Here is a 27244-nt window from a genome sequence, read left to right as displayed (position 1 = left end):
CCCCAATAGAAACTAATCGATATTTGCACCTTATTGCTCCCCTCCTAATGGCGAATGATGATTGATCATTGTTAAGTAATTTTTATATTGATTTCAATCACGAATTATCCACAAATGGAACGTGAGGGATCGCTCAAGAATTGATTATGGATAAGAGGCCGAGATAACGACTCTCGAAATGTACTTAATTTTTCGTACAACCGCTGTAAAGTTGCAAGTGTGGAGGCCTCAAATCGCACCTCATCTGTGGTCAATTGAAAATATGCGAATTTGCTGTCGGCTGTATGGTACGATCTTTCTATGCTTTTGGAGGAAGATTTTGCCATTTTTCATATTATAGCGGGCCATCAAATGCACGATGTTAAGTACGCATCAACGTCCAACTCTTGAAACCGATTGGGAAGACATTCCTCTAGTCCTATGATAATTTTGTTTTATCTACACAAGATCATAATCCTCCCCATCAAATAGGAGAATTATTGAATAAGAATCATCCACAAAGACAGATACAGGGTAGCGAGCAGCTGTGGCCGCCGCGAAGTCCCGACCTAAGTCCATCAGATTTGTTTTCGTGCGATTTTTTTGAATTAATCGCATTTGAAAACGTTCATTAATAAATTTCGCTATACTTGCCATGCTTTCTGCAAAAGTTTATGAAAAAATAAGAACTTTGGTAATTTAAGCATAGGCATCGCATGTGGAACGGAGATATCCATTGGTACAAGTTTGGCGAACATGCCAAGTCGGGTTAAAGGATACTCTATTTGGAATCGGGACACGTTTCCAGCTCCTGTTCCGTGAATTATCTATTGATGACGCTTGAGCCTTTTAACTTCCAAGAAGTTGGCGTCCGTTGCGCTAAACTAAAACGATTCTTATGAGACTGAACCTCTGAAAAAAATTCGAATAATTCGTGTGACCGAGAGTTTGCATAGTTTCGTGGCTGCTAAGCCCGGAGGATGTAGTAAAAGGACATAATTAAAAAGAAGCATGTAACAAACAGTTTTATTTGGTTTAAATTCAATACAAGTAGATAAATAAAGGTCAGATTAATATTGCACATGACTGAAAACACCTTACGTCAAATGGATGTAACAGAAAACATCTTCAGGGGAACATCATTTTATCAGTTAGACAAATAAAATATACAATACAGCTAACGTTAAATGGCATTGTACAACAATTTATTTGTGAGTATACTATTTACAAGTATAGCTACTATGTAGTTCCTTCATTTTAAAAAAGGCAAAATTAACACATTTATGCTTAAAATACCAAAAAACTAAATAAAATATTTACTTCATACAGTTTACAACGATATTCGCATATCGCCAAAGTGTACACTAATTAAAACACTGATGATATACGTCATAAAAGTAACTGAAGGGACTCTATAACTCTGAAGACACTTTGCAGACACCTTCAACGATCTCTTAATAAAAAATTAACAGTTATTAACGCTTTAAATAATCGCATAAACCAAGTAGAATTTAACACCACAGTATTGAAAAGCTCATTGGAGATGTCGCCAAGGCGCTGGTGGAAGCCATATGCAGGGACAGTGGGAATTGGAAATTCCAAAAATCATACAATTATTTCATGTGGGGGAGGGGACAAAATAAAAGAAATCACAGCTGCAGCACCACCGAAAAGGGGAGAGAAAAATCAAAACAAAAGTTCCATTCTTCATCGATCAAGATGTGGTGTCCGAACATACTACAGAGCTGTGATAACATTTACTTTGTATGAATCACAAAAAAGGCACGAAGCATCGGCAGAAAAAGCTGCAGCGAAATGAATTAGTAAACGGCAAAATACCCTGTGAGTGCCCAAAAAGATGAATAAAGTATATCTTGAAGGCATTAAAAATGATACGCAACATATTTACGTTAAGACATCGAAGGTGTATTACACATACAGATACGTACATACTGTCGAGGCACTGTGAGTAAGGCAATTCTACAATTAATTCAGTGGAGAAAGGGTAATCCACGCACCAAGGCGGGCAGGTACACACTGTGCATTTCCTTGGCGCCTGAGGCTTCCTGGTTATACGAATTTTGTGGGTTTAAAAATCATCCAAAACTAGACCCTTATCCTAAAAGTTCTTTCACTTGCAGGCCACCCCACCAAGCCTTTTCAGTACTTTGATTAACTGAAGTTCGGCATTGTGCGGATCATTAAGTTCTATATAACCAGGAACGAACATTACAAGGGCGCTCGTTAGTTTTTTTTAAACTATGTGCAAGTTAGGTGCACACAACAGTAGATAAAATATATATATATATATATATATATGTATGTATATATATATATCGTACAATTTCTAATTTATATAAATCTTCTCTGAAGTGTCATTGCAGAATAGACGTTTCAATCGATCTAACTCTGAAATCACAAACAAATCGAAAAGGCTATAACAATGAACACCCTAGGTTCCTTAGGAAGCAGTACTTTACGAGCGTTGAAGGGACTTTCTTCAGAACCTGGTCCCAGTACTATAACAGCCAGTGGACAGAGTACATTCGTAGGGTAGGGAGAGCACCAATGTTGCACCAGGACCAGGACACACATTTGCCAGAATGAAGCTTCCTAAGTGTCATTTTTCTTAGAAATTGCGCAGGATTCTTTGGTCTTAAGTAAAGCTTTACTTTGTTCCTTTTCGACGGTGTGGCTAAGTAGTATACGTTTCGATACAACATTCAAATATGGTATAAAATAATTTGTGTATATATGCCTAAAAAGTAATTGTTTATACTTAGGAGTACACAACTATCCAAAATACTAGCAACGCTGAAAAATATCTTTAGGTATTTCATAAAATTCCTGATGCATTGGGATAATTCAGTCGTTATAGTGATTGTATGAATATTTCTTTACAGTTTTCCAAGTTGGGATTTCCTAATTTTAGTCTAATAATAGGAAGAACCATTTATTCTTATTAATATGATAACTAGTACCGTCACCAACATATAAAAAATGCAATTTAGAGTCATAAAAACTCAAGAATACAAGAGTTTTTCAACTCGATATTTTACTTTAATTTTAGAATTTATGGCATGCTTTCAAGGTCTCTTTGTACTTTTAAGAGTCTAGAATATGGCGATAGCGTAAATCAAAACATGTAAATTGAGCCAAAACAGACTTTTTCCAATTCATTTTTCCAGAATAGAGGCCTTTTAGTTGTTTTTTGATATTGGTTGGGTAATGCTGATTAATCGTGCTGTCCATGTAAATGAACAATTTGTGATATATTCGCTTTTAATGGTTTTAGGTAAATTCTACCAAACACAGCACGAAGATCTGTCGCTTGGTATGAATCAAAAACGACAACTGGAACCTCTTTTTGAGTTGCAACCACTCAGGAAATTTGGATAAATTGCGATAATATTTCTGGTTAAAACAGCGCTTTTACTACTTGCAAATAGGGAAACGCCGTTTTAAACCATTTCGGGGTGCGGGCGTCACAAACTGAAGTGACCTTTGGTGTTCGTGAATGAATAAGATTTTTTTACATTCAACTGTATAATCCTAACTGTCTTCTATGATCGAAAGTAATTTCAAGCAAAATTCCAGCAAATGCCTTAAAAATATACAACGCAAAATGTGTCCTGGCATCAAAGCGACAACAACAAAGGGATGATGTCTTACATCAAGTGACGTGAATAAGAAGGGGTGTAAACATCCGGCACCTACGTAATTTTGGTACGTTAAACAATGTGGCATACTCGCTAATAACAAGTGTACATTTTAAACAATAATCGTCTATTCTAAAACATTTATAAAAAGATACTAATAATTACAAGACAGTAATGGCACTCTCTTACGTCCCACGTATCTCCCCTAATAAAATATATTAACACCTGCGTAAATTATCTAAAAAAGCTCAACCGGATACAAATTTGGTTTTGGTTACTCATTGCACATCCACGTTAGTTCAAGCCAATTCGGATAATAATGGTCAGGGAAGCATTGGCGGACTATTTACAGATACGGTCAAGTAACCATAGAACTAGACGAATACTCAGAGATTTTTTTTTTTTTTGGTGGGATTTAGTTTGTCACCATAATACTAGCTCCGAGCAGTAAAATTGAACAGAAAAAGACAGCCAAACGGACTGAAAAATCGCGGATCTAGTCTCAGTATAAATCAACCCGTCTAAGAGTGTTTTGGAACTCAAGCTGTACATTTGGCATAAATTATATATTATGATAAAACCATTGTGACAATCATAGATCCCCCCATTCCCTACCTACCCATCTCCAAAACATAGCTTCAATTATTCAAGCTTCAGTTTACCAAAGTCAGCTGGTAACAGCACTTGAAATGAACGGTGACTCTTTACTACGATGGCCCAGATATCTCTCAAATGACATTATGTATTGGATAAAACGACGAACTCCAGAGTTTCTAGATTTATGTTTTTTTTTTGGAAGCCTATTGGAAAAATCCGTAAGTTTTCCAATAGAAAAATTTTCAATTCCCTAGAATTTCTCTAAGAAAATGGACCTCAAGCTCTCCTCAAATTACTGATATCATAAAAATCTTATGTGTGTGTACCTGCACTTTTGTTTTCTGGAAACAGAAGGGCAAGGTATTTTGATATTTATTTACGAGTTTTATCTTTAACTGAATGCGTTTTTGCTTGGAAAAAACAACTGAAAATAATTTCTGGAATGCTGCGCTTCCTTGGAACTACGGGTTTTGCCACATAGGCGGAAAAGCCACAGATTCTAGATCTTTTTTAAAACGTTCATTCCGGTTTTTGTTGTGTGAAATACTCCATTTATCTCTCCGCTTTCCCAGTTTTTAGGGCAGAAAATAAATAGGGTTGTTTTCAACATAAATCCCCTCAAATTGTGCTTTCAATTGTGTTCGTTTAGTTATAGCTACTTTCCTATTAGGTCTTTAGTACGCAGTTTCCTTGTAAACAAATACAAAAATAACCACCTACAGATTTTCCTCCCATACCTAAGTTTGTAATAATAGTCCAATGCTCATTCCGGATTGCAATTGTGAAGCAGCCGCAATTTTTTTATATACAGCGTCCATTTGACATTATTTCTTCAATGCCATTTACAAGTAAAAATTGACTGTACAAAGCCACATCTCAGCATTCGATAAAGAATCAAGTGACTCTCTCTCAAAATTAGACCGGAAAACATTTAATAAAGACTAGAAATTCCAGACATTAATGTGAATTTAAAAAAGGAGAGCAATTTTCGTTCTCATCTGATTATGAGCAGCAACTCTGTACACACGCAATTAAATGTACTAACGTGTTTGTCATCCAGTTGACATGCCACGTTTAACACAGCGAGATTGAGGTACTTAAGATTAATACTCGGACCTTAGACAAAGGCGAGGAAGGTACGCTGTATAATTTGAAGTCCTAGTAGTGTTAACGGATATAAAAACTTGAAAGAGCAATTATCAAGTTCAATATAAAATATCAAGAGAGAAACAACAAATTTTATGCGATCATTACCCTATAATACGCATAAATAAAAACTATACAAAACGTATTGTATATGAAGATATGCTTTCGGCACAGAGACGCTGTGAACACCCAGCGACTGCGCGCAACGACTTCTAGGTAATTATTCATACTCCTGAGTGAACCACATCCACGCACATACAAACACGCCCTTTTCTCTATTACTCGCTCTTTGTAATATACGTTTAACTTTGTAATGACTAAGTTTTCAACTTTCCACTTGTTTTAAAAATAATGTCTAAAGACTCGAAGTTTATCACATGGGATGACAAATTGGCAATTGATGTCGTAGTTTTGGTTAGGAATTGATCAACTGCGCAAGCCTATTTGGAACCGGTAATCACCAACCTGCAACTATCCCAATAAAATCTCCACTTCGCGTGGCGTAACACAAACAAGGAACCAATTCGGGATACGCAAGACAAAAAAAAAATCCAGGTCTTCCTATATAAAACTTAATAAAAACGTTATTCTAGAAAAGTATTTAAGAAGGCGCCGAAAGAGAGCTTCGCATGAACCATCGTCAATTCCTAACCTAAACCAGGGGGGCAATTCAAATTAGTCCGCGTCTAAGCTGTTCACTTCCACGTGTTATCACTATGGCACTGGGTGGTACCTCGCGGGTACCACGTGACCTATGATGGCCAATCGGACAGTCGCGCCCTCTTGTGCAACTGAACGGTGGAGGCGTCATAATCGGGTTGCGACGACGGTCCAGGTGGAGGCGTCGGAGAAGGCAGATTTGTAGGGGTGACGCTTCCGGGAGAAGGAGTTACGTGACCCGCCGAACTTGGTCTCGGATGATGACCGGTATGCGTCAGATTCAATGTCTGCACATGTGGTTGCGAGTGGTGGACGGCAGTACTAAAAAAAAACCAGAAAAAATACTGCATTTGCATAGGTCACGCGTCACTTGCAATATAAAATACATATTTCGCATAGGCAATAATTTGATAAAACATGTTTCGATTAATCCCTAAGCAAATACAAAAGGCGATGAAATCCATTTATGCAGTTTTTAATTAAATTCCCATTTCTGGAAAACTATGAGTTTTATTCAGAAATTGTTTTTACAATTTCTACTGCTTCTTCGAAAGTCCAGAAAAAAAGCAAAGTTCGATTGGTAGGACGCTGTAGGAAAAAGGTGCAATATTTTCTTTACTACACTGTACTTTAGAATTATTTGATTTAAAAATCAAAAACAAATCGTCGTGCCTTTAGAATGGACAGTTTGAATTTTTTTTAACAATTGTAAAAGGAGACATGTCCGGTTTTGTACGAAAACTTCTCAAACGTATTATGGATTTTGATAATAACCAGCAAATCATTCCAACTGCACCAAAAATTTCCATTAGATTGTATTCCGATCTGCGGTATTTTATCGATATGAAAATATCAAACATATAGTCCTTCGGCAGATTAGTAGAGGTTGCTTCTTTAGGTGATCTTCTTTGTTAGATTATTAGGAACTTTTGGTTTTCTAAAATCATCTGCGTAAATAGAGCCGTTTGAACTGGAAATTGCTGGACGTTCACACAGGACGTGCGGCGTTGTTGGTTCACTTGCCGGTATTTTCTCTATGTGAACACAGAACTGTGTTTCTTTCGAGCGCAAAAATGGGTTTCATCAAGCAGCGCGACATTCACTTTTAAATCCAACTACATTTTCCGCTTTAAACAAACTAAATAAAATCTTACCTAGACAGATGCGGGTGATGGTCTCTAGGTGGCGAAATGGGTTCACTCTTAATCTTTATGGGCAACGGCGATCCCGCTGTGGGTGGTGGAGTGCTGCTGGACACCGCCAGGTGAGGCAAACATCCACTGTTTGAGTTACTCGCACCGCTGTGTGCTAATGAAGGCACCATCTGGTGACCACTCCAAGCCATCGAAGTAAGCGTCATGTCTGAACCAATGCTGAAGTCCTGCGCCCCGAATGAACTTAAAGATCCCGGATATGCGCTCAGGCCGGGAGTTTGTAACGATACTACGGGTGTGTTTAACGAGGATTGCGATCGATTGTGCTACAACAAAACATTGAAATTATTCTACACTTCTTACGACATTTGAATGGGTGTTGGTTTCATTCATCATATCGATACAAATACCTACTTCTGCATAGGAAACTTCGTCCGTCGTGATGCTAGATCCTAGTGGTGTGGGTATAACAACTCGAAGATTAGATCTTGGGCCTGGCGAAAGCTGTTTTGAATGTTTCGATGAGCTCATTCCCGGTCCCGGACTGGGCCCTGGGGAAGGAGAACCTCCAATGGGTGACGAAGAATTTGGATATCTGGAACAGATGACTTGTAATCCCATTTTACGTGTTTTGTCTATCAAGTACCCGTTGCTCATTTCCAACATTCCTCCACTGGGATAAACCGAATCCGTCTCTGAAGAGGACGGTCTGGGGCTTATGCTGGTATGCGCCATCTGGGGACTAGACTGGAGGAGACCAGAATCGCTGTAGCTTATGTTTACTGGAACTGATACAGGCTGCGAATAATTTGAGCCCATGTTAACCTAAAATGAACCAATGATGGTTTTACCGAGAAACTTAAGCTTTCCAAACTGTATGATGAAATGAATGATCATCGTTTATTAAACTGCAGAACAATTGGTACGTAACACTAGACTTTTTTCGAGCGAAGTTGCTTCGATTCTGCCAAACATTTCTTTTTCTTTTTTGTTTGAAAACAGTGCGATAAAAAGTTTAACCAAACCTACATAATTCTTTTGCCAATCCCGTATTATTTCTCCTGAATGGCTTACCGCGCCTTACGTACCCCTGAAATTTGTAACGAGAATAGACCTACCCGAATTTGCTCGGATAGAAACCCGGAATCCCGTTAATCCGTTTTAGAATTTTGCTGGCTCAAGTTTGGCAAAAAAACAGAGTGCTGTGAAGCCATTTAATTTAGTGTACCAGACACAAAAACTACCACAACGTTAAATCCTTTACGTAGCGATAAAAAAAAACAAATATTGGACGTTACCCAAAAGAATTAATTCCAGAATTTTGCGGATGTTGGCACCCTAAAAAGACAGAAAATTCTGCCTTTAAGAATGCAATATTCGGTTTTAAAACTTGCAGAATGCCTAAATAAGGAATAGTGATATGTACAGAAAATCCTTAAAGGATAAGAAAGTAACGCACTAAGGTCTCCTTCCTGGAAGAGTTAAAAGAACCTTATAACTTTATGTGGCATGAAAACGCATTAAAGGATGGTCACGCACAACCAACAGAAAACGATGATCTTAACATGAAATAAGTAATAAATAATAAAAAAGAATACTAACTGGACTAACCCTTTGCCCATTAATTGACTGGTTTCTCTGCAGCATCATCTGGAAATCTTCGTCAATTTTACTGTACTTGGCCTCAGTTCTAGGCGTGAGTTGATATTCCGTTTCAGGCTCCGGACTTTCGGGACTCATTACTCCGTTCTTATGCTCTTTCTTATTGAGTGCCTGCAAGTGTCAGTGGACCAGCTCATGGGGAAATGCTCACGCGTTAAAACGCGTTTTTGATCATTACAAAGGTGGTGGATTCTCTTTTGAAATAAATATGCATAATAAAAATACTAGTGAACCTTTTATGAAATTAAATGACAAATAAAAGTAACCGAATCCATGCACCGAGCTTACAATAACCATAAAACGTTCGGACACAACACAAAAACAGTATTTGTTAAAATTGCTTTTTATTGCTTAAAAACGAAAATTTGAGCGGAGTTATTTCTGAAATGTGGCTTTAAGGAAGTTGCAGTCTCTACTGGACATCCAATCTATTTTACTTTATACCGTGCGTCAAATGCTTATTAAATCGGCTAAAGCAACATGCAAAATATCACACAAACTTGTCTGCTGAGGGTAGCTATGAAATGCACCGAAACTGCGCCTCGATAGCAATTAAGAACAGAAGTTTTTTCGTAGATGTCCTCATAAGAAAGTCATCTGCTGAAATACTAGAGCAATTACCGGCCAGTTGATTAAAGAGACGCGTGCAGGAGCGGATGAGAAGAGCACAATACCCGGTACATCTTAAGAGGAAATTGTTGGGAAATTTTTGCGATGGATCTTCGGGCACATCTAACGGTCCCGACGAGAATCTTAATGTGGGTCGCACCGAGATTGATCGGGATAAATATAATATCACCCGGGAGAGATGTTTGCAAAATGGGAGCGTCAATAAATAAGCAAAAGAATTTCGAAATGCAAAATCGCCCATTTACGTCCAGTGAAAATACATTAAGTTTCACTATTTTGGAAAAATTATATCACTCTTTCAGAGCGTATGATACTTTATCTAAATATTTATGCAAGAAAAAGTTCTTTGTTTCTTGAGACTTCTTAAGGTTTAGGTGAAATATCGCCAGAGAGCATTTTCATTTTTATATCGGCAAGACCTTTACTATAACAGGCAGCATCGGTCCCTTTTATGCGGCTACTTAAAAACTTTTTGGAGCCGTTCAGACAGATCACTCTATGGGTCGGAGATGATTGTAAATCTCTAAACAATGAAATGACAAAAGGGACGACTGGGCCAATTTTAGGGTATTTTGCTGTAAGTCAATGTTCTGAGGGAGGGGGGTTCAGGTTAATCCTTAATCGCCCAAGAACAAAGATCCACAAGAGAGAGTAATTTATTTTAGAGAAGTATTAAAATTCATGAGGAGGGAAACATGTTAATAACATTGTAATGAAAGAACGCCTCCATTATACGGCCTTAAAATAAATATGAGCGAAGGAAAAAGTAACAACAGGGACGCTGGTTCTCCCTCGAATGAAGAACTAGCTTCTATAAGCTGGAAGTACGTCTAAGATTATCCCCTTATGAATCATAAAATGTCACATTGCACAATAGTGAATGAATACATTGAGGGCTTAACATATTTAATAAAAAACATATTATCGCCTATTAAAATAACATAAATATGGATACATGGTTGTTTCGGATCAAGTGCCATTGATTTCCATTGAAAAAAAAAAAAAGAATTATCCTAACTCATTCTTCTGATAAATATAATCAATAAACATTTGATTCTGGAGTGGAAAACGATTATAACTGAAAACGATTGTATGTTGGTAAGTAATGCTGGTAAAGTAATTAGCTGTTTTTATGTATAACGTTTTATGGTTCAGCTCATGTTAAATATAAATTAGACTTTTCGTCAAACAAGCTACGTAAAATATAGATTTTCGAATTTCAATACTGAAGCAACAACTCGTGTTAATAACATTAGGCTGGTGCATCTAGGTAAACGACCATTTTGGCTGTAACTATATGACATTGAAAGAACTATGTCTTGGAAACAGCGATGTACTAGGTTTAGCTGGAAATATTTTCAAATCAAATAACCGAGCGGATGCAGTCCAAGGTGTTCCAAAACATTTTAGACATTGATTAATTAAACTGGATGAGCGAATATATCACTTTTCGGAAGACTTATTTAAATTTCTCAACTGTATCGAATCTATTTGCACCTGCCGACTATTATTGCAAGTTGCTGCTGGTTTTGATGTACCTCGATAATATTTTTGTTGGTCAGAGACTCATGTGGCTCGTTGTACTCCGTATACTTCAGCAAAACTTTATCCATGTCTGTGCTAGCGTATTGGTATAATTTGTTGCTACTGCTGAAAATGATCAGCGCTATTTCGCAGTCACAAAGGACAGACAACTCATAGGCTTTCTTCATAACTCCAAATTTTCTCTTGTTGAAAGTCACCTGAAATTACGAAATAATACGGGGGTAAATCTCGGTTGGACCACTGTTTGAGTAGACTCGAGACAGTGATTTCGATCATATAGTCCAACTGCACAAAAAGAAAGAGGGCCAGACTGACAAGAAACTCTTTCCGACGCTCCGCGCCGGTAACTAAAACAACGCGCGGAACTGCGCAGTACAGGCCTGACCTCCGATCCGACCTGCATGCTGGTTAAATTCATTAACTTATCATTGTAAATATCCACTTGTGACAAAAAATCGACATTTTTTTAAAATTTAAATACCTCTTTTAGTGGATGGTGAATTATTGTTATTAATTAGGAGAGGGCACATTAATGATCGTCGGAAGTTGGCTTAAAGTAGGATACTAAACAGCTAACTGTAATTTAATTAACTAAGTGCTGACCGCCCGCACGAGGTTGCTGAGTATGAAATAGTCACGCCAATTATATTTCAGTGTCCTGGGGAATTCCAAATGCTGGTTCAATTTTGAATAGACACTGCGATTCTAATCCATATTAGCAGAAATGGTTCTGGATGTCACATTTATCCCTTATATTCATCAAATAAAATCAGCAGAATAAATTTATCTACCTCGCAGCGATGCGAACGTGCACCGACCACTAAATTTTTAAGAACGCCAACGAGTGGATGAAATCGAAGAAGTCGATAGATGTGTCACTCTCGCTTCTTTAACGAGAGACATGCGGGTGGTTCTATATATTCTGCAAATCAATTTGAAAATCTGGAAATTTTTCCTTTTTGAGCAATTTTGACAGATCGCAGTTGTGGAAATTGCCCTGAACTTTGGGAATAAAGTAAAAAAATCACAAACGGTTCCTCGCTTACCTGTCGGTTTCGTTCATCTGTAATCCTGGATATTTGTATTTTTTTGCGACCCATGGCAGCAATTTTGAACAAATTAAGATGAAATCCGTCGCGAAGAAAGTACACACGAGTCTAAAGACTCCCTTCAATCCTCGTTTGTCCTTCTACAGAGCAATCTGGAATAAAACGATAAATTAGGAAACCTTTTTTTATTTGCACTAATGGATTGTTGCTTTGAAAGTAAAGATGTCGGATGATCAAAAGTAGAAAGTTATTTTTTCCTAAAAGGCCTAAGAGTATCGAGCAAATGGCATTTAATTTTGACAGGAAAGCTTAGACGTTAAGGTTGTGCACGGTTTTAAAATACCTGGAAACCACAAATTCGTATAACATCCATTTTGAATTTCTTTTATTATATCAAATGTCGTGGGACCATGTGCTACCCATATGTAGGCCCTATTCCGACTGGTAAAATTTTCAATCATCTATATGAAGAATTTGACAGGTCATTAAACCCAAGAACCACGAGACTTGCTATGGGGTACTGTTGCACACATTTCTGTATCGAAGGACAGAAAAACGGTGTCGTGGAGGGGTTTAAACATCTTTCTCAATGGGACTATAATTTCACAAAACAAGTTTAATTCCTCTTCTACATATGAGGTGTCCCAAAAATAATGCTAAAAATACGCATTGGCTACTACAGATTATATAAAAATTACTTTGACACTTTATAGAATCAAAAAGAGCAATTTTTGCACGAGGCAAGTTTACCTAAATCGCCCCATTTTTTACCCTCTGGTCCCCAATACTGATTTATGTCAATGTTTTTCGGACGGCCTTCAATAATATTTCAGTGTCACATTTACAACACACATAATTATACGCGTTGAAGGTTTTGGAGGTAATATTAAAAAAAAATCCTACTACTAAAAGAAATTGCACCATTAATCTTAACCCCTAAAAGGGGTTTACTGAGTATTAAAAAAATGGGATGCATTAATCCAACGACGAAAGCAAAGACCAAAAAGACCATTAGGAATATAAGCACGAGGGTAGGGACTAAGAATGAGCAGGAACGATGTGGGACATGGTAAATTGATAAGAAAAGAGGCCACCGGCAAACACACTGACCTGATTTAAAGGTGGTGGTAGAGGGTGGTGGGAATCGATCGCGTAGGGCAAGGCCGGCCGCGTGCCTTCCTACGCAAGGGCGCTGCGCTGCCGCCAACCACTGTTGCCACCCTTAATTGCTTTTTCGATGTCCTTTACAGTGTCGTAACACTAGACAATAGTTCACATATTTATGAACACAAAAGCAATACTGTGTCCTATTTCTCTTAAGGGAAAGTGTAATATTGAACTCTAATTTTTCTCAGGGAAAGTAATCAATCGCGAAGGCGTCCCATCAATCTTTCATAGAAATTTCTCCCGATATTTATACAGGACCATAAAATCAATTAAGTACGTCACTTGTAGTAGATGCTAATTCACCCAGAAATTGCTGTATCAGCGCTGCGAAGTTTTCGAGATATAAAACGAAAGAAAATTAAATTAGCGGTGTAGCTGCAGGTGGTATTTGTTCCGACCCCGGAAACGAATTGTGTACAAAACATTTACATTTCAACTAATTAAATGATTTTAGCGGATTCTTTGCCAATTAAGAATCGAACAGCGGGGCAGGGAACTTCTAATGCTTCAGTATTAAATATGTGATGACGTGGTAAGCGGATACGAATTCAAATGGAGCGGGTAGGCAATTCACCTTTCAAATGATTACAACCAGAAACATTTTTTTGCGATAATCTAGAATACGTCACACTCTAGAGATGATTTTATCGATAGATGGTCTGTCACAGGTCCTTGTTCAACTTACTAGAGAGAAAAAAAGGAAAAAGTTACACGAAAAAGAGATACCCGAATGACAAGCCGCTAAGGTGTCGAGAATGACAAAGTGTCAGTGTTTCTAACTGGCAGACATTAGTTCCAGATAGTTCGGGTTAGTGCAGAACTAGTAGTGAATCTTGCTAGTCTATTAAAATTCTACATTTTCCCGGGTCTGCTAGATTTCTACCAACTCTATTCGAAAGTTCAGCCAACTTTATTTGAAATACTCTGTATACAATAATCTTTCCGTGTATTCGGGAAAAAATCTAGTAAATTGAAAATCATAACGCTGCACAATTTAAATTTCCACATTTTATTGTTTATCTTGATTCTCCTTCAGTGTTCGAAACTCGATTTATTCTCATGCAACCACCTGTACATTATAGCGTATTTTGAACCTACAAATCAAATAAAACATTTTCCTCATGCAGTTTCCTATAGCTATCTTTATCGATTTTCAAGTAAGTTGGGCTCTCTGAATGATTTAAACATTTAGGAGAAGAGTTTTCGCGACGTTTGAGAGGCCAACACTCTCCTTTTTTTGTTTGAATTTGTCGCTCAGATAGATTAATTTAGCTACCCATCGAAGTCCCTATACCTAAATCTCTTAGTTTTCGATTAATACAAGGATAAATAAAAATACATTTTCAATTCGAAGCTTTATTAAGAAAGCGTTTGGAATGATTCTCTTCAAACTTTGGGGGGTTTTGATTCGTTTCCATGTGACACCAGATACATTGTTGAATATTATGAACTTTCCTAAAGCTATCTTTATCGACATTTATATTGTGCCACTTGTGAAGGTTAATGTTCTTACCTACAGAAATACCCTTTTCCATGCATGCACGGTCACTCGATTTTTGTGATACAAAAACTGGCGTCTAATATAATAAAAAATTAAACGGGAAACAGTAAGAAAAGCGGGTTGTTAAATTACCTAGTCACGAAATAGTAAACAAGGGAAGAAAGCCATTCTTAATACACGAGCGTCAAATAGTACGCATGAGCCGCACGTGAGGGCACCAATCATGTGAGCGATTGTGCATTGTATAGCTACAACTTTTTTCCCCTACCGGAAAAAAAATTTAAAGTATGAAATTTTCCTATTGGCATGTCATGGAATTTGATGGTTTCTGAGACGTTGTGACCTAGCACGTTGACTCTCTAACGCGTAGCTGAAGGGTATTTCATATCATTCTCCGTAGCACATTTCGTAGCACAAATTTTTGTAGGTAGCTATGGAAAAATTATTTCACTTGTAAACTAATGTTTGGGAAATACATATCCAACAGTTTATTCAACATTTTATCAAAATTGCCAATTGCCACGTTAAGAAACACCCGGTATATATATTTAGATTTTTGTACTAGTAAATGTTAAATGCCTTCGGAAGAAATAAATTTGTAACGACTTTTTTTATGTTACCTTTGAGAGACATTTTGTATACCCCCTGCATAATCAAACAGGTAAACTTTAATTGTCTGCGAATAACACTGCCTTACTGTTAAAAGCCTTTTTGGCACACTCAGCTGCTAGGTTATTTCTTACTTATACCGCTGTAGGGGAGATGTCTGTGTTACAAATCAAACACTTCGATACTGATAAGTTCGTGTTGATTTTTTTTTTAATGTTTAATCTTAGAGCAATTTTTTTTTAATTCTAAATTATAATGATTATCAGTGATATAACAAAAAGCCACTTTGCAGGAAACTTCATTAGAGTCCTTTCGAAAATTAAAAAGCAAATGAGTAAGATTAGACGTACGACCGGAAAAATTCACGAAAATGAAGAATGTGCGGTGATTTTACTTATAACACTAAAAAGCCTTGATTTATGTTACTACTTGTTTATGGTGAGATTCTGCATAATGGTTTATACATTTTGCGATTAAAAATATAGTTAGATCATTAAAATTATCAGAAGGGTATGTCAACGCTGATACGGCGATTGAGACATTTTGCAATTCTAAAATAAAAAAAACACACGTTTAGGTCAAAATAATCTTTAGTTCACAACTAAAATTGTTACTGATGGCAATTTAAAATTTTTGTTTTATGTAACATGTTCGACCAATGAGGTGCGTGCCAATTAACTTCGCATTTAGAAATTAACGCAATGCATTGCAAATGAAACGATAAGAAAAAAACTCAGATTAAATGGATTGGTTTAGGGATCGCCGCAACGCGGAGTAATCCAAGCAACGCAACTGAAAACGAGTCGGTTATCTACTTTTTGTGTTATTTAACTTAACATCATTAAAAGATTAGTAGAAGATAAAATTTAGCCTAAAATGTTAAAACGGCGATGAAGACCGCAAAAATCGAACCGCCGTAATGCACGAAACGTGCAAAGTATTCTTGCGCATCCTTTGCGTTGCGCTGTTCGGCGTAAATCTTTCTATTGCATGAAAATGGGCTGATTTTTGGTGCCATTTTAAACTAATCCAAAAAGGTATGTAGGGCGATTACAATGTGTGGTTATTTATAGAAAAACGTGTTTCTTTACATAGAAAAAGGGTCAAAACCAGGTTTTTTTTGTGGCAACCTTTAGCTCGGTCCTTAAAATTATCATCACTTTGCTTTCAGTTCTTTTGAGCTTTGCTGACAAATTATTTTATTGCGAACAAGTCAGTTGCGCACACATCGCGATATCCTTAAATTATTATTATTGCAAGCCACAACCATGATTTGTTGTTGTCAGGCAATCTACTTCTTTATGTGAATTTAACTTTAAGTTAAAAAACTAGAAAATAAACAAATAATATCGATCTATTCGCAAAAATTGGTGCATCATAATAGGCTGCATGTAGACACTTATCGAAACTTATCGTAAAAATAATAAAACAATCATGCATCGAGCCTCTATTAAAAATAGAAATTTCATACTATTTTTAATATGTCGATAAAACCATTGTATCTAAATATAGTTACAAACAAACAGAATTTGTAACGTTTGTTGATTATTTTTAAAAATAGTCGTAATTGTCACAAATTTAAGCTTTAAACTAAATAAAGAATTACTATTTATTTTAGTACTAAACACGTGGTTTGAAAGGATTCGCCGGAGCGATTAATTGTGTGATTATATGTAAGGCCAAGAATTGAACTGTAAGTTGATGCTGTAGTGGGGATGGAATCAACGTAGCAGGAACTCACTGGAAATTAAGATTAAAGGGCAGGAACCAAAGTAAAAACATTTAAAGAACCAACGTCGCATGTCAACGTTGAAGGGAAAGGGATTTTTTGCAGTTTAGTCTGATAAATAACGAAAACCGTCGCTTTCATTGCTCTGAAAATAGAAACGTAATACCGAAAATAGCCGACGTATTAATCAATATATCAAATATACAATCTTTTTAACAGTTTTAGGAACGTGAAACATGTAACACAGCTACATGTAATCCTGCGCACCGTAAGAAAACTAATATTATTTGAGAATAATAAAGAAGCGTAGTTTTTAAAATCATCACAAAAATAACACGGACGATGGTCCGATAAACGAGCGAGTACATCAGCATCGTCTACATTCAGCGAAATACGTAATATTCAAAATGTTAGTAAGTGTTAGGTATCATTTTTCGAGAAGCGAATTGTAATTTAAATAGTAATAATGTCACTGTTGCGAGCCGCGGGTCAGATTTAATCAGGAAGGACCGGAGGAACTCACCTTTGCGATGACTGTGTAGATGTGTGACATTACTTAAGATAAGAAAACACTCGCGATTTGAAAACTTGGGACGGAATCGGCCCAAGTCCCAACCAGCTGCCGCGGGCGCGTTTCAGACTTTCACCTGTAAAGAGACTGAAAACCGTTCTAAATCCACAGAACACCGCTGAAAACTCGACTGAGATTCAGGAGACGCGCACCACGTTTCATGGCCTCGAATTCCCGTTGACTCCTGCCAAGCTGCCAGATTCAGCGTAGCGCGCCACTGGATCTCATTCCTGATTGGTCGACAGACGTGGGTGACGTTCGTCGCGTCTCCAATGGGAACCGCCATCGTTTTCTGCGTCTCCGAAAAGTCAGCTGAAACATCCCGTCTGGGGTTAAATTCCTGAAGAGATGAACTTTTCAGCTGTGTCCGTACTATTCTTTCCTCTATTAACTAAAACGTTTAATGTTTTCCACGTTTTCTCGGAAAGTTCGCTCGAATCTGAATGAGGTACCTATGAGTCGTAGGCGTGAACTTTTCAAACTCTGGATAGTTAAACAGTTTCGATTTTTGAATAATTTGTTTTGTATATACTGCCGAAATGCTTAGACTACAGTAATATTCGCTTATGACGAACCTTAAGGGACTGTCGAAAACGATTCGCTAAAAGCGACATTCACTGTAAATATTAACGAAAATAAATATCAGATTTATTACAAACACATCTTTATAAATAATTCACTGGTTCGTTTTTTATTCATCTTGCTCAAAATTCCCGATTGTTCTAGCTAATTTCGTTCTGTTAAACTAATTTCATTAATGTGTAATTCCCTTTTTGCTATTCCATCCAGAACATTTCGTAGAGCGTTTCGAATCTTAAGAAATTACCGATGTTCTCAACATGTTGAATGTGTTGAAGTGCCTCTTAGAAGAGTTTGGAATCAGTGTTAGCTCCAACTAATCACTGGTTCGTTGGTATCTTCGCCGTCCTCCAAGTCATCAATATGAACCGGCGATGAAACAGAGGCGACAGAGAGTCTTATAATATATGTATTCAACAATCACGATATTGCACAAATTCAGGGAAGGAATTGTGAGAACGCGAAAAATTGTCTGGAAAAATTAATAAGTCTAATCCATGCCAGGGAAAGATTTATTTCAACGTCCTGAATCCCTCAGGAGTTTGAACAAGTTCTTGTTCAGGAATTGTGGACAGTTTTTTCACCAGACATTTTCAGAAACCTAATGGCAAATCTATGTTTAAAATTCTGCAGCAAACCATCGCTGGCAAAAAAATTACTCTTTTCCTTTCATTTTCCCGTGCAATGACTTCACTTGAGACTTTAAGAGTTCGCTCGTCACCTTTAGGTTTTTTTTTGGTTGCATTTCATCTTGTCTTAAAGTTTCTTTTTGAAAATCCCCTCACATTTTAATGTTACCTTCAACGTGCCTTTTCATTTTTAGCGACATCTTACTTTTTGGCAAAAAATGTAATATTTGCACCGCTCTTTTCAAGCTTTTTGTGATGTGCCTTTTCCTGATAACGTTGACATCTTTCACTTTATATATTAATATATGCACTGTCCGTAAAAAAAATACGTATCTGCTTCGCCCAACGCAACCCAAACCTTCCCGAACTAGTTCGAAGTCCCTGATGTTTAGGGGAAGTCCCACCTTACAGTCGGCCGACGCGCAACGCAAAATTCACCTCTCTGTTCACTTCAAACGAAATCAGAGCTGTTCACTCTATAGAACCTGATATGATTTAATTTAAATGTGCACTCTTGCGGATACTTCATATAATGAAGTGTTTAACGAAGCGCCCACTGTATTTCCGCATAGACCGGTTCTCTAGAAATTTACGCCCTCGTCCGAAAACATCTTACCAACGAACTGTCGCATTACAATCGAATCGTTACCGCACTCTTGGTGAAATTGGAATCACACACTCTGACTTGCTTCGAATGTTCACGTAAACTTTCCCGACTCTGGATATCTCAACCATTCTCTAACAAGAAATACAAGTTGCGGCCTTCCATGGAGCAATTCCTTCACCAAAAAACAACTTTAAAACATTCATTGAAAAATACGCTAACGAACGAACAGATTTGTTATTGCCACTAACAGCATTTGTCTTTAGTACAATACTAATAGGTCTGATTTAAGTCGATTTTTTACTAATGAAGAATGGCAAACGTTATACACTATCCAATTAAATAGCCATGAAATTAAATAATTCCATAGAATTATTCATTTTTGAGCGTCCCTTTCGAAGCCTTAGAACCTGCGACCGAAACTCATTAACATGACGAGATATTTACAATTTAGACTGACTGTCTACTGCACGTTATTTGTGCATAGAACCTCCCCTGGAAATTCAGTCCTCCTCTGAAAAGGTCTTAACTGCGAATTGAAAGCAATGCAAATCTTCAGCTCGTAGTTCCTCTGATGGATTGCATTGAAGAGATGCTGTATACTACATAGGTAGTAAGGACACATTTCATCACTTGCTAAACTCATTAGGGTTCATTTGCACTAGTTGGTATGACTACATGGTTATTAGATCTCCATATACAGTCCGATTTTGGCTGACTCTACAATTTCTAAATTGTTCAGAATTGAGAGCCGGATTAAAAATTGCTCTCTACTATAAAAATTTCGCTATCACGCGAAGATACCTTAACACTAAACGTTGCATTACAAGGCATAGAAACCAACTAGATAGAGAAAAATGAAATAAACAATTTTTGAGCTCTCGCTCGAAAACTTGTAAATTACAAAGGATCCAATAAGGTTGCGACCTCATCAATCCACACGAGATAGATTTTGTATTTGTCAAATTCTGCTACTTACCACTTCCGAATATATATGGGAACTTGCGAAATCAAACTCCTTTAGTTCGTATATTGTTTAATGAACTTACAATTTTGGAGATCAAGACTTTTGACATTTTTTTTGTTCAAACTCTGTCAATCTCCTGTTACTTCAACTACAGGAGATAACTACATACGTAACGTCTAGCTACACACAAAATTATGAAAGTTTGCATTTAAACGTTTCTTTAAAGGGGTTGAAAAAATGCTGATACTAGATAGCCCTTTGGGATGAACCTGAAACCATTAGGAGCAGAGTTCGGGAAAAAGTTTTAAAAATTATTACATACATTATTTTATATATTTTACTACATTCCAATGAGGAAATAAATGGAGTAATTATTTTGCTCGCATTAACAAACTTTACATTTATCAAAAAGCTATTGTTGGGCACATAAGTAATAATTGTTATTACAAGAGATAGTGAATTCTGTTGCCGTGTTGTAACAAGTTCATACATTTAAATTAATTTTTAATTATTCGAAAGTCACAAAAAACAAAAATATTCAACCTTTGGGTGTTTTTAGCGATTTCGTTGCTGAATTTTACATCCACATTTAATCATAGTTCTTCCATTGTTCCATCATGTGTGACGTACGACTTCAAAATTTTATCTTAAGCGCTAATAGCCATTTTACGGAATAAATTTAGAACCATTCTTGCGTTTCGCTTTTTTGAGTGTTTCTCATAAAGGAATTTCATTTACGCACCGAGATTATAATTGAAATCATCTCCATCTCGTTAGAAACTTCATTACCTTACTCAATTCTGATTTTTAATTAAGCAATATTTCGCGGAACAATATTAAATTGGGGGAAAGTTTACGAGTTAAAAGAAGAGAAAAAATATTTGTAGGTATTAGGTGGCTTTCAAAAGCTTGAATATCACACAAAGGTCCGTTTTCTTTTTTAATTAGGAGTTTTCATATTCTTAAAACACCTTCAAATCATAATATTAAATAATTTTATGCTAATTTTGAACCTGGCAGGATCAGCGCAATAATGTCATATGCGGGTTATTAACTATTTTCTCAATTGACTAGTCGCCTTAATGTAAGGCTCGGACCTTAGAAGTGCATTTAACAGGAAAGCAAGTACCTATTTTTTGGTAAAATAAACGTACGTTTTTTGTTTGTATGTATTGACATGCAATGGCAGAAATAGAAAAGCTTGATGATTAAATAGAACTATATTTATAACAATTTTTGGCCTTCAACTGTCCACTTTAAGTAGACAAATGAACGACGAAACACCATTAACAACAAGGAGAAGAGGTATGGAACAACTAACTAAAGAAAAAAACAACTTAAAAAACGTAAAGGAAGATCATAGACACACCCAACTAGGGTGAAAACCCTCAGATTTCCACTTACTCGTTACTATTGTGTCGTCAATTAGTATGTTTTTTTAGTGTTTTAAAAAGTGTCTCTTATTCTAGGAGATGCTGCAAATGTAAACCTTTCAATGGTTTTGACCCATATTTTATAAAAATACATTTGAGTCTGTAAGTTTGGGTAAGTAAAAATGTGCATTTGAACGGGTTTTATTTAATTACCTCCCGGGCCTTGAAACGCTAAGTTCACATAGCCACCAGTGCCTTGAGAAGTAACAGAATTTGGACGCTGGCCAACACATTGTAAGTTTGTGAAATATAAACGGGTGCAACACGACGATGTCGAGTTTTAACATTTTAGGCAGTACTCTCCGTATATTAAAAAGGCTCGATACTCGGATCTTTTGAAATAAAATGTAAATAACTATTCGTAGTCTTATAAGGGTGCATAGGGCTACTTTTCCTCCCACGGATAAGTGGATGCAGGCAGGGAAGCGAATGGCAACGAAAAGGAAATGGAAAATTCTCAATTCATGTTTTTTGTGATAAACGTTTAAGAATTTAAAACATTTAGAGCGTAAAACCAGTTTATTTGCTATTAGGTAGTATGATTTAAAAAACCATCGTCACATTTTTTGTCTCCAGTCGAGATAAGAGATAACAAAGATTAGATTTTCAAGTAATTGCTGTTATATTGTTATAGAAGCCAAGGTAGCGATGATAATTTTCAAATGAATTCGTTTCAATCGACGCACAACATGTATTTCGTTACGAAACGCAATTAAGTCTCCTACTAAATTATGTATGCAGGATTGTGATTCGTGGGGTCATTAATATCATTATATTTAGATGAAATGTAGTAAAAATGTATTTACACATATAGAGAAGAAACTGAAATATACTTTTCCCAAGCGATTTTCATGTATTTTTTAACATATCGTTTTGTTAATGCACATCCCTTGTAAAATTTTTCATACTGGTCATACTCGATGAAGCAAAATGGCGTCGTATATATGTCACGTGCCTGTTTTGAAGTTTGACTTTCACATAACAAATTTGAAGTAAGGACAAGTTGAATTTGACAAATACACCTACTGCGCTGGAATTTACCGATCTAACGCCACATGATAGTTCTCAAGGTACGTCAATCAGGTAGCACATAGGTATTTCTAATAATACAACAATGCGGAACAGAGTTCCTAATAATAACTACTGAAAATGGAAGCTTATATGCTACTGAAGCAGCAAAATTCAATACAATGCAACTTTTTGTGTGGGTGTATCTGTGTAGGCTACTAATAAGCTCGCATTGTGGCTGCTCCGAGGTGCCATCCAATTTGGCCAATACGTCATAAAAAGGCATTAAAAAATGGTAGGTATAGCCAACAAAAAAGCCCATGTTCGCTTGAGTTTAAGGTATATATTTTGACGAAATTAGAACTTAAATCGCTGAAATTGACATTACCGAAAGAATTTTATACAAATCGGGAACCAAGAATTTGTCAAAAACTTACTAATATGATTGTGTAATGCCAGAAAAATAAAATCGAAATACTAAAAGCACACATAAACTAATTTCTGCACATACAGAACGCAATTTGCCAGTGCAGTATTAATAATTGCATTCGCGAATGCGCCCTGAAAAGGTTTATGGCCTCCGATTGTTTATTCATATCATAAAATCAAATGCCAACAAAACCCGTATTAATAGAATTAATTAAACCGGATTTACCATGTATCACTGACGGATCCGTGTTGATTTGGTATGTTATTTCAACTTCCTCTCCTTTTGGTTCAGGTTAGATCTTACCGTTTGGTACATCGAATTTCAATCGACTTGATTAAGCTTTAAATTCAATTTACTCTTGATTAAATAAACCAAAGATTTAAAAGAATGATTAAAAAAGTATCAACGAATGCATCATTTAGAATGTCGAGTGATAAAGGGATGTAGCAGGTGATTTAGCAAATCACTGAATTAAAAATTTAAAAAATTAACGAGGTATGATTTAAAATTATTAAAATACACTTTGTAATTGATTTAATAGCATTTAAAATGAGTTGAGCTTATTCAAAATCATTAGGATTAGGATATCGCAGGATGAATTTAGGTTTAAATTAACATGGATTTAATTATGGGTAATTTCAGAAATTTAACAGAAAATTTAAGATTTTTTCCAGGTAACTTGACGATTAATTTAAATAAAGATCTAAGGAGCAAACAGTTCACTCGCCTGAACCAAGTTTCGTCTTACTGTCAGCACATCATTTTTAACATGTCTAACAGATAATTTGTTAAATCAATAGATCGATTATTTAAGTCTCTGTAAGATATGAGCTTTAACAGAAGATTTAGCAAATCAACGAATGGAAGAGTTTACCAAGGCATTTATTACTTAACATGATTAAATCGTACGATGCGATTGATGTTATCGCATTTGAAGCTATTTAAGTTTACTCAAAAACATCTTTAGATAGGATTATTTATGATCAAATCAATATTAAAACATTAAAATAATGCGACGTTTATTTAGAAACTCATAAATCAAAACACTATAAAAACCCTATGGCACATGGTTTGTAATGGTAGATGTGACTAATAACTAAGGGTTTAGAAGGAACGCGTTTACTCTAGCTTAAAAGCTAAAACTACACTAACAGGCTCTTGTAACACTACACTACGGACTCTTTGGAGCAGGCACACAGAATTTGTGATTTTATAATGTTCAATAGGTGATTTAGATTCGATTATTCATTACATCATTATTCAAAACAAGGTAAACCGACTTTAATTTCCGACAATAGATTCTGGACAAAATTCATCAACGTTTTGATGTGAAAAACGAGGTACTTTTCCCACGTATTTTTTACATAGTTTATGACTGGTTTTTATATCTACGTATCTTTTATCGATATAGATTTTTGTTGTTTATAGTTTGGTCCTGTTAGAAGTCGTATAGTGGGTGGATGAACGTTTTCCATGCAAACTTTTTCAAAGTGGAACAGTGCATGTTCTGTCGGCCATATGAATAATGTTTGTCGGAACTAAATCATTCCTGTTATTGTTAATACAATTTTCATAGATTCGTTACCGATTTCCAAGAAAGAAACCCTTTTTGAATCGTTATATTCCTCGGTATATTACCTCAATTATTACGTACAGGCTTTCAATCTAGGAATGAGTAGAGCCTTAAAGCAAGTTAAAATTGGGCTAAATCTTACCTATGTTCGAAAGTTTTCTAGCCAGCTTAAAATCGAGTGGACCTGTAACAGAAGTAAAAAAATTTAGCATAACAATGTTATACTATTTGCCTTGTTGATTTTCTGCTAGCACTACATTCTACTATGGATCAAGGAACCTGACGTAACGCTCAACCTGTGACGCAAGTATGGCGTATGGTCTATGCCTCTTCTATTTCCAGAGCTACAATTCTAAAACGGCATCTCGTAAAGGTGTGGAAGATTATGAATGAAAATTCGTAGTGCGGGTTTTATTTTAAAACAATTATTTTTGGAAAGGATTTTATTATCGATGCTACTACAACTTTAAATATACGGCTCAGACAAAATACACACAGGTTCAACGGTATATTACGCCAAAGGATCGTGGCACTTGACAGGATGCAGACTGTTTTCGTAGAGGTAGAATGTACTGATATTGACCTATAAGAGCGAATTAGTTGAAGACAGTCCCGTTTTTACTTATCTGCCGCATTCCAGGAGATCGGAAATTGATCAAAAAAAGTTGGAACGAAAATTTGTTTTGAGAGAAAACTCACGGAAATCTACCGCCAGGGAATCGGGAAAGAATCCGCTGATGTAGGTATATTTTTTAATTCCATACTGACAATGTAGGTATGCCTTTCATTTAAACACAAAAGGAGTGGTTCGAATGATGGTGTCTCAAGACAATAAGGAAAACGCTCGCATGAACATGATCTTGCAATAACACATAACAGTACGATGTATTCGGTTTAGTTAGAGCAACACAGGAAATAATCTGGCAACAGGATCCGTGAGTCAACGGTGCAGCCGTCGTGACGCCTTACCCCCCTGTTCCCCGTCACCGATGAGTTGTGGCACCCGGCCAAGAAAATCATCTTTAACGCCGTTGCCAGGTGTATCACCCAAGTTATAAAACCGAACCCATGACCCTTCAAAGTCCAAAAATAAAAATGATATTTCGTTCCATGAGACTGCAAGGAAAAAGCCATTATGGCAACGAAATTGCTCTCGATCGGAACCATTTGCGATCCGAACGCGGCCTTCGGTGCTCTTCCTGCTGGTACTTAGTTACCATGGCTCAATGGAAAACCGTTGCAGATTTGGCAACCTGGTGCCATTTAGCTCGTTACTGAGCTACTGGCTTGCACACGTGCCCAAATCTAAGTATAGAACTACTAAGTTTCCTACAAATTTATTGCTTGCAGTGAAATGGCCGACGATTTTGTTTTGCTTTTCTTTGAAAGCAACGACTTGGCAGGGGTACCATCGTTTGAAAGTCACAAACCTTACTTATTTACCTAAATGTTTATTTCAAAACTGCCGTCTTTCCGAGCTTTCTAGAGAAATGCAGTTGAGAGCGTTCTGTCTTTATCATTATCTCATTGCTAGGTTCTCCTGTCATCTTCAACAAAACAACTTCTTTCGTGGGGTGATTTCCATTTTCATAAATCATTCAACACCTGACTCTCATTCATAACGAGTGTAGAATTGCTTTGCTGAAGGTTTGAAAAAATATCAGATTCAAGCCGACCGATATCTTTGCAGGAAACATTATAGTAGGACGCACTTTGTCAACTAGTGTTTCTATCGACTCTGATTTCCCTAATGATAAAATTCTCAAGAAATAAATGATAATGCGTCAAGTTAATCATCAGTGTAAGATCAGCTTAGTCCGACTCTGTTCGCTCTTTGAGTATTCTCTCTCAGTCAACTATCACGGAAGAAGCTCAACTTTGTTGCAAAACTTATTAAGGCCACCGAACAAACCTAACATAAAAGGCCCGCTGAAGGCCAGTTCTCGTACTTTCTCACGTAATGAGACAAATATGAGATTTACTGAATTTAATCTGAACCGATATTTAACTCTAAAAGTTTTCAATAGCACGTGCCTAGAATACTAAGAAACTCAATTTTCTCACGGCAATTCGACACATGTCGTGGTCTAAACCCCCTAAAGCTCTTTTGAAAGTGGTTTCAAACTCTCAAAAATTTCCCAAGGTTTCCTAAGACTGCAATACCATATTTTTTCCTGATGTTCATCAACGCAAAATAAACGCATGTAGCATAAAATTACGAATCAGATATGGAAATCGACAGACTCATTCTCTACAGGGCGTCCCAGATTTTAGTTTACAGAAATGATCTCGGAAGCTCGTAGAGATAGAAGAACGGTTCGAATATAAAAGTTTAAAGATGGAGGCAGAGATATGCGTGGAAT

General features: G+C 36.6%; 1 protein-coding gene and 1 long non-coding RNA gene across 13 annotated transcripts in view; one reads left to right on the top strand and one right to left on the bottom strand.

The window, feature by feature from the left end:
* Positions 1-27244, top strand: part of LOC136350504 (uncharacterized) — a 66099-nt gene that overhangs the window by 23025 nt on the left and 15830 nt on the right. The window lies entirely within an intron of this gene.
* Mef2 (myocyte enhancer factor 2) overlaps positions 992-27244 on the bottom strand; it is a 43853-nt gene continuing 17600 nt past the window's right edge. For 4 of the 12 annotated variants that reach the window (XM_066302252.1, XM_066302253.1, XM_066302251.1 and 1 more), the window contains 7 exons: positions 25024-25065; positions 12079-12233; positions 11026-11229; positions 8807-8968; positions 7610-8020; positions 7196-7521; positions 992-6362 (listed from right to left, as the gene is read on the bottom strand). In XM_066302252.1, the coding sequence (XP_066158349.1) occupies positions 6134-6362; positions 7196-7521; positions 7610-8020; positions 8807-8968; positions 11026-11229; positions 12079-12132 (1386 nt within the window). In that variant the 5' untranslated portion in view covers positions 12133-12233; positions 25024-25065 and the 3' untranslated portion in view covers positions 992-6133. Of the gene's footprint in view, positions 6363-7195; positions 7522-7609; positions 8021-8797; positions 8969-11025; positions 11230-12078; positions 12234-17610; positions 17843-25023; positions 25066-27244 lie in introns of those variants that run through there. The other 8 variants (XM_066302258.1, XM_066302257.1, XM_066302255.1 and 5 more) reach the window with 6 other exon arrangements.

Source organism: Euwallacea fornicatus, chromosome 3, assembly GCF_040115645.1.
Source record: "Euwallacea fornicatus isolate EFF26 chromosome 3, ASM4011564v1, whole genome shotgun sequence".
NCBI lineage: Eukaryota > Metazoa > Arthropoda > Insecta > Coleoptera > Curculionidae > Euwallacea > Euwallacea fornicatus.
The sequence above is the reverse complement of the archived record's forward strand: the minus strand, read 5'-3'. Positions and strand labels throughout refer to the sequence as shown.